Below are 9,384 nucleotides of genomic sequence, written 5' to 3'. Positions count from 1 at the left end.
TTTGCCAACCCCACCTAGGGTGTGGGCACTGATGATGCGGGGGAGAGAACAGGCTGAACATCTCAAAGCCGGTCTACAAGCTGATCTACAGTGCGAGCTTATGCGTTGTCATGCATCGTGTTGTGAGCTTGTAGATCTGCAAAGAAATATATATATATATATATATATATATATATATATATATATATATATATATATCGAAGAAAGAAAAGGGGGAACACATTCTGAAATAAATAAAAGAATTGCCCAAAATAGGGACGCATGGGTTAATGTGGTTAACTATTAATGTGGTTAATGTGGTGTGTTATTATTCTCCAACAATGCAATAAAAGCTGTTAACTGTAATTTCAGTCAACAATAACACTTAGAACCATTTCATCCCACAGGGGAAATTCAGTTTTCAGTTTTCAGCTTCACCCATGAGTGGGTCGCAAGTCAGAGCAGTTAGCAGTTGTCTTGCTCAGGGACACCTCGACACATTTCCAGGGCCAGGAATTGAACCTTGGACCTTCTGCAAGCCAGGCAGACTCTCTACCCATTCAACTATGGCTACCCCATGCCGTTACAGTCAGCCAATTGAGTTACCCAGTGTCAAATAAATGAAAACTGGCTGGCTGGCATTGAACAACAACAATCTTCAAGTACTGCTGCTGTGCCTTCTCAAAATGGAAAAGTGACATACAAGTGGTCTGTGTGTGTTCATTTGTGTGCGTGCGTGTGCATGTATTGTACCTGCTGGTACATTTGGATGCTCTGGACCGCACAAGCTAGACTAGAAGGAGGGGAAGATGAGACTAGAGATGGGATTTATGGCTCTTTGAAGTGAGCCGGATCTCTGGGATCCGTTCCTTTCAAAGAACTGTTCAAAAGACTGGCTCATTTTAGTTACTAGTTACTTTGTAGATTTTGATTATAATCACAAATCACTTCAACCCTATAAACATTTCAGCCATATATACATTTCGGCCATTTGAAAATAGACAATCTACAAGCTCTTGTGAGATCTGCTATTTTCAAATGACTTTTCTACATCTTATTCACTTGAAAACTTGTGAAAAGGGACATTCTGCATAACGAGTACTTTCTACTATTGGTACTTTAAGTACATTTTGATACCAATACCTTTGTACTTTTACTCAAGTACATTTTAATTCCGAACTTCTACTTGTGGCGAGTGAGTATTTACACATTGCAGTATTGATACTTTTAATTAAGTAAAGAATTTGAGTACTTTTTACACCACTGTTCAGTGTTCATATGAAAGGAACGGCTCCCTGGCCTACTGCGAACCGGATACCATTGTTCATTTCAAAGAGCCGTTCAAAAGACTCGATTCGTTCGCGAACGTCCCATCTCCAAGACAGATTGTGGAGAGGGGAAACCAGGTGCGTCAATTGGGTATGGCAGGGGTATGCAGCTGCCATACCCTGGGTCCAGGGGGGAAAATAAAAGTTACTTTTAAATATAAATCCATGAATGTCTCTTTGTCTATCTGCGCTGGTTATTAGGTTGTTAAATTACAGTAAAATAACTACAAATGCAAAATTTAACATAATGGTCACTTTAACAAGGTATTATAATTATATTCTCCACACTTTTATTCTCCCCATCTTGACAAAATGGTATATTTCCAGGTTCCGCAAGTCAGCTGCACAGGTGCAATGCATTATTGTTAATTGTGGCACTTTTACTAACATGCCAAGTTTAGCTGCACTTGAACAACCGTTCCAGGCTGCCAGGCTGCAGTTTCTTGAAGACACCAGTCATGTTGCCATACCTTAGCTTTTTCTGAACTGACGCCACTGGGGGAAACAGAGAGAGAGAGAGACTATGCAGACGGCGGAGGAAGAGGTGTCCTGGGGGAGTCCCAGTAGAGTGGCGAAGACTCACTCCTGTCACACTGACACACTGTAAGCCTAATTGCAGACTTACAAGCTCACAGCGTGTCGCATCCACGGCACGTTGTGAGCTTGCAGGTCTGCTGTTTCCGATGTGTGACACCGTCTGGCTGTAAAGCATTAATTGGGCTCTATACTGTCTGCTTGGAATCAGCATCACTCAGTGTCTCCCTGCCAATTTCCTTCCTTCCTTCCTTCCTTCACACACACACACGCACACGCACACGCACACACACACACACACACACACACACACACACACACACACACACACACACACACACACACACACACACACACACACACACACACGCGCGCGCACACACTGTAAACCCTTCCTCTCTTTCACAGCAGGTGTGCGTTTATGGGATTAGGTTCATATACTGTAACCAGGCACTAGATAAACCGCTATACTGCTATCATCAATAAGCTTATCTTTGCTGACTGACACACTAGCGCACACGCACGCACACACACACACACACACACACACACACACACACACACACACACACACACACACACACACACACACACACACACACACACACACACACACACACACACACACACACACACACACACACACACACACACACACACACACACACACACACACACACACACACACACACACACACTCTTGGAGGACTGCCACAGTGCCAGCTCACCCATGGTGTGATGCGGAAGTAAGGAATCAAACCACAACACTCGATTCCTTGTTGCTCCAGCCAAGCCTCCAAACAAACAGCCAACACAAAAGCTGCTGCGCTCTTTTCATGTCAATGACATTTCCCTCTTCATCAGTGCAGCGTTCTCGGTTTGGACGCACAACGCTCCCTTATGTCAGATGATGCTTTAATGACTCGTTTTTGACAATCGACGGGATGGCTTTCTTTAACTTCCTTTGTTATGAGTTAGCATGCTCATTTCAAGGATAGTACTGGCTTGAAATGAAACCCACAAGGAGTTCCCTTTCCTGCTGCGACTAGGGTTGCCAACTATCTGAAATTCAAATACAGTAAGGGACACCCGGAAAGGCATCCCTTATTTCCAGCTGCTTGTGAGAGAGATTTGTCCAACTCGGGTCCAGTTTACTATCTAGAGAGTTCAAAGGGGAATACCACTCATTTTCAACATTGAACTACAGTATGTCATTAACTTATTCAGAACGGGTACACTATATTGTGTATCATTATTTTATGCTTTAACTATTGAAAAATAGCAGATCTAGCTCACAGCGCGGCACCGAGTGCCGCACTGCGAGCTTGTAGATCTGCTATTCTTGAAAAATCGTGAAATTAGACTTTTGACCCGATTCTATAAGTGTCTTTTGAATCCTTCTAAGACTTTTTGAAAAACCCTGTGTTTTTATGTCAGCAATCTGGCTAGAAAAGGTCCTTTTTACTTAACTGGAGCTCAGTTAGTCTGTTCTTGAGAGACTTGTCAGTGGTTCTCAAACTTTTTCATGTGAAGGACCCCCAAAATGATATGTATTTGGCCACGGACCCCATCTCAAAATATGTAGTTCCAGGGACCACCCAGAAGCAAAATTTGAGGTACAAACGTTCGCTTTGAAAATACATATTCAAAGATTTGCACACATTTTCACGACTTCTTCAAAAATAGCAGATCTATAAGCTCGCAGCGCGGCACTCATCTGGGGACCCCACAAAATAATTTGGGGACCCCCCTGGTGGTCCCGAACCACAGGTTGAGAACCACTGCATTAGTGGCTCATGCTATGGATACCTCAGCAGTATGGAAAGAGCAGCGAGCCCCCTGGGCTTCCATCCACGCAGATTACTTCCTTGCTCAGGCAGACAACCAGGGTTGTTAGGGTTACTTTTAAAAAGGAATCCCCTACAGTTACAAGTTACTTGCAAAGATAATGTAGTCAGTAACGTAATCTGATTATCACAATTTAAAAAGTAACTACTAGTTACTTTCAGTTACTTTTGGATTACTGTTTAGCAAAACTCGCTTTAATTAAATAAAACAAGTTTTACCATTGATAACTAGACAAGAATATTGAGCCAATGAAATTAGGAAAAGGACAACAGAATTTTACCTAAGCGAAGTGGCAGTACTTTACGCTGATTCGACTTGATTATTTTATTGCTTGGCGTTGTAACTTATATGTAAAATTGATGAGGGCAAGGGGAGAATGTAATCCAGCATGTAACCCCCATCATTCAGATCCGTTACTGTAATCCAGATTACACATTTTAAAATGTAACCTGAGACTTTACAAGTTACCTGTTTTTTGTAATCTGATTACGTAATCCCGTTACATGTAATCCGTTACTTAACAACCCTGCAGACAACACACATTCAGCGGTTCATTAAGGCGCAGGAGCGTTTCAATGGGGAAGCGTAATGAGCCAGAGACCCCCACGCCGCGAATAATATTCATTAAGACAGCCTCCAGCGGGACACTTCATGGTGTGGTGGTTAAGACGCTCGCCTTGCGGGTGGTGTATTGCCCGTACAGCCCTGGGGCCGAGCCCCATCCATGGGCCAGATTCCGGAAGAAAAGTTCACAAAGCAAGCAACTCGTGGGTCGGGTGGCGCCGTGGTAAAGTGTCTGGTCCAGTATAAGGACTCAATATTTCCATTTCCAAATTCCAATATGTCTCCCTCTCAGCTTCCTCTTCTGTTTTCGCTTATAAAGACGAAACAACGAAACACAATTGTTCTGGAGTGGTCAAATAACTGTGTAAAGTTTAAATTAAAAGATGATATCTGTAAAAGGCTGTTAACTGGGTTTGAATCTGTTGTCCTTTCAGTCTGAGACTGCAGAGTACATTGTGATGTTGAATTTCCCAGACAATCGTTACAGGTTCTTTAAGCGTCAAAGTCGTTTTTCTTTTCATGATCATAAACAAGAGCAACAGGCTTCAAACTAATTAGAAGAGCTGTCACCTCGCCGTCACATCCATACTTTGTCATCCTCACCGAGAAAGGACCACACCGTGACTGGCTACCTAGACTATACAGTAATGTATTTAGGTAGTTGTGTGGCTCAACAGGTAGAACCTGACCCTAAATCTTGTAGATGTATAATATTTACTTCTAAAATGTGTACGCTCATGACAAGGGACTTTGCCATATCGTCACTGTCAGGTGAAAACCTTATATATCCAAAACCGTATTAAAGGGGGAAAAAGTTAAACTAGACGATTTACGAGCTCACAAGCTCTCGGTGACGTCACCACCAACCAACAAGTGTTGTCACATAGCCACATACCCCACTGTCAGCCGGATACAGACAGAACCGATCACAGTACTTGCACGCTCTGCTGGCGTACAATAGGTCATAATATGGCCATGAGTGCACAAGACAAGAGTGCAGTCTAGTTTCATCAAGCGTCCATGTCCCGCTAGCCAATCACAGCACGTCCTGCAAAGCTTGACCAATGGGACCCTGTGCATACAACACACTTTGAGCTGTTTGTGCCAAGATGTATGCCATATCTAGGCCAGATGTAGGCCGCGCTTCAGTTTACTTAAGCCCTGGACATTTTTTACACGTTTTTTCCCATCGGTTTTTGACCAGACAAAGTCAGATGTTGGAGCTATAGCTCTGTTCCAGTTAAAATATGGAGATACAAGGTTTCTGAGATGATATGCTGTGTTAAACAGAAAACCTCTTTCGGTTATTTTACAGCTGGAGTTAAAGTGTCACTCAACAGTCAACACGCTCCCAGACAAGGAGTCACGTCAGCTGGCGTCGGCCTCTGTAAATATACAACTGAAGATAATCTCATAGATAGATTAGATAGATAAATACAGCAAGATAGACGTTTCGGATAGATAAAACACACACTGTGATACTGTAGATCTAAACGAGGAGACATCGGGGGCCCCGAACGGAGCCGTTTTCATTACGGCGTCTCGGGTTTCTCCCCCTGCATGCTGTCTGAAACGGATCGCATATCCAGACACTAAATGATGGATGAACCGCACTGCTATCCTGGTATTTACCACCGGTGTCACCCAAGCCACGCAGAGAGGACAACACCGAACACGTGCACCACAACACTCAGATGCTCCCGCATGCACAGTGGTGGATAGTAACTAAGTACCAAGTACATTTTTGGAGCAATTCGTTTTTGAAAGCTAATGACTTTCACTCCACTTAATTTCGAGGTATTGTACTTTGCTACATTTCTAGGAAGGGGGCTCTTGGGACGGAAATGTGCTATGCCATTTTCATAATTCATAAAGTATGAGTATTTACTTGAGTACCGGTAATCCGGTATACGTATACTTTGTCCTCCACTGCTTGCATACAGTAATCGATGAGAATAACCACACAAAGCACATGACTGCTGACATGGTGTTTTCTTAATACGTCAAAGGATTCCACAGTCGCACTGATGTTGAGTCGCATTCCACGACCTTCCGGTCCTCAAAGCCTGTTAAAATACCGTGCGCGGCATATGGAGAACATGCATTCTTCTTTTATTCATTGCACTGCACCGTTTTCTCGGCTTGCAGCGAAACGTGCCTTTTCACAAACGTGTGGTTTTAGTGTGACAACTAAAGCGATGTGGTATCTGTCTAATCAGTGCATTCCAGGTTACACATTCACCACTTTTTACAAGTCCTAATGATAATATGACCCTACGGGGCCAACTGGACATTGCTCCGGGATGTTATGGGTGCAATGTCCCAGTGTGGCAGGACAAATACCACACATCAGGGGTCTTCAACGTTATCGGGACAAGGACCTCTTAGTTGAGAGAGAGATGAAGCAGGGACCCCCACAACCTTCTCATAGATTCCATATAGTTTCATTGTTTGACAGCGCAATCATCAGTGTATTTTGGATTCATGTCAATTTGTGTTTTCAGATATTTAACCGCTTGAACCGTCAATACTTAATAAACTTGACTTTTCACTCTGTACTTAGTCTGCTCTTTTCCCCCTCTACACCAAAGTTCTTTGCCAAAAATAGCCGATCTACAAGCTCACAACGCCTCGCAGCGCGAGGCGTTGAGAGCTTGTAGATCTGCTATTTTTGGCTAAAGTTCTCAGAATATGGACAGTATCAAGTGGTTAATGTAAAAAAGGAGAAAAGAACTTTCTATCACTCAAAGATTTGGAGGACCCCCTGTAGTAACTCTGAGGACCCCCCAGGGGTCCCGGACCCCCTGTTGAAAACCCTTGCCACACATGCAACAGTTTGGATCTGTAAGGGCAGAGGACTGGAACCCTTATTTTGTTTCATCCCTCAGACTTGCCACTCAACAATAACTTCACTTCTCTTCCTTTTCACTTCAGCCACAGATATATGCAGGCTGCAGCCTAAGCATCTTCTCCTCACTTGACAGCGGCGGTGCCTGAGAGCGAAAAAACAAAAAAAAAATAATAATAATACGTCCAGCCCTGACAAACTGCAGAGAGCCTTGGAAAGACCAGTCTGTCTTTGAAGTGCTATGCCTCTCTACTGACTCCAGACAGCTAGGGAGAGGGGGAGAGAGAGAGAGAGAGAGAGAGAGAGAGAGAGAAAGAGAGAGGAGACAGAAGCGATGTGATGAATTTCCCCGGAGCCCATGGTTGAGGAGTAGCTCAACTGGCTCTCATGTCTGCCACAGAGGAGAAATAACTAGCTCTCGCTCTGTCTTTGAAGGAGGGGGGGGGGGGGGTTCTGCCTGGGTGCTAAGAAGAAACTCATTTTCCCAGATATATATTATATACTGTATTTTCTTTTATGTCACTTTCCCCTTTTTCCTCCCTTCCTGGTTGCCAACCCTCTGTTGTCTCTCTTTCTATTTGTATTTTTCCTATGATGATCTAGATTCTGTCTTTGTTTCCGATTCCGTTTTTATCTCTCGTGTCGCTGCAGTATTTTAATTACCCCGACTCTAAAAGCCTTGCGTTCGCTTCTACCATTTATCGCTCTCCCTCTGTTTTTTGCCTTCTCTTTCTCTCTCCCAGCTCGCTCTACCCCCTCCCCGCTCTTCCTCTCTCATCAACGCTGACTTCACTGTTTAAGGGGTGTTCTCTTCCACCATGTTACCCAATTCTCTTTTTACCTCTTTCTCCCTTATCTGAAACCATTCCCCGTTATCTGTCTGAATAGCCTCTTGTCAGCGGGGGGAAAAAAAATAAAAATAAAGTTCCTCTCCACATCATCATCATCACCGCCGCTTTGTTCCTCATCATCTCCCCAAATAGATATGTGGCGGCCAGAACGCTGTACCGACACACATAGTGTTCATACACTCATCATCTTTCTCTGTTTTCTGTATCTCTGTCTTTTTGCGCGCACCCCCCCAAAAAAGTTGAAAACCCACAGACGACAATCATCTTCATTATCATCACCACCACAGCCATCCTCATCTCTGACCATCACCCCAACAATCCTTGTTAAGATCAGTGGTTCTCAACCTGTGGGTCGGGACCCCCAGAGGGGCCCCAAAATATTTTGGGGGGGGTCCCCAGATGATTAACTTAATGTGCAACATTGTTTTCTCATTCAACAGTAAAAAAAAAAGCAACATAAAGTTTAAGTGTACAGAGGGTATATGCACATTTATTAAGTGACAATTTTAGGACTTTTTAATACCTCAAAAATGACAAATTAAACATTAGCCAAATTGTAAAATATTAGAGGCAGAAATTGTGAAAATAGCAGATCTACATGCTCACAACGCCTCGCGCATGTAGATCTGCTATTTAGAACCGTGTTATACAAAACGTAATGGCTCAAATCTCGTCTAACCCTAACCGCAGTTAAAATATGCTTATTTTTGGGTCGCGGCCTGAAAAGGTTGAGAACAACTGGTTTAGATGACCCTTTGGCCATTCTTCCACTCCTCATACTGTCCCATCATCATCATCAGCATCAACAACATCACCACCATCATCACCACCCATGGCATCCAACTATCAAAGCACGTAAACTGCTCTCACTACACAAAACTACACTGGAAGCGCACGCCAAAGTGTTGCTGTCAGTCGAATTCTGGGAAATGGTCCCTCCGGGGTCCATTTGTCCCTTTTTCCTTTTCACAGTTCCTCAGAGTTAAGCCCGGCAGACACAGCTGTCCACCCCCACAGAACTCACATCTCTGGACTTACCTGTGCGATCTCGTACAGTAGTTTGTAGTGCTCTTCCTGTTTCTGCAAGGTGCACAAATTGCAGCCCATCGCTAGTTGTCAGGGAAACGGCGCTGCTGCTGCTGCTGCTGACGAGCGCACCGGAGGATGGCTCTCGCCGCGTTTGCGCGCTTCACGTAGGCGTGTGTCTTGGTGTGTGAGTGTCTGTCTGTGTGTGTGTGTGTGTGTGTGTGTGTATGGGAGGGGGAGAGAGAGAGAGGGAGAGAGAGAAAACTGCCCCAGGGAGTTATCTCATTTGTGCATCCTTAGAGATTCCATCTTCTTCTTGTTCTTCTCTCCCCCCACTCTCTCTTTCTCTCTCCCTCTCTGCCTCTCTTTCAGTCTGTATGTCTGTCCGTCTCTGTCTCTTTTCCTC

General features: G+C 44.1%; 1 protein-coding gene across 1 annotated transcript in view; it reads right to left on the bottom strand.

Annotated features, from left to right (window-relative positions):
* LOC308308710 (PDZ domain-containing RING finger protein 4-like) overlaps positions 1-9,059 on the bottom strand; it is a gene marked incomplete at both ends in the record, with an annotated part of 68,230 nt that extends 59,171 nt beyond the window's left edge. Inside the window, one exon of the mRNA XM_080754160.1 lies at positions 8,991-9,059. Coding sequence (XP_080610286.1) covers positions 8,991-9,059 — 69 coding nt within the window. The remainder of the gene's footprint in view (positions 1-8,990) is intronic.
* Positions 9,060-9,384: the final 325 nt, after the last annotated feature.

The sequence above is a fragment of the Nannobrachium achirus genome (assembly GCF_963921795.1).
Source record: "Nannobrachium achirus genome assembly, chromosome: 23".
NCBI lineage: Eukaryota > Metazoa > Chordata > Actinopteri > Myctophiformes > Myctophidae > Nannobrachium > Nannobrachium achirus.
The sequence above is the reverse complement of the archived record's forward strand: the minus strand, read 5'-3'. Positions and strand labels throughout refer to the sequence as shown.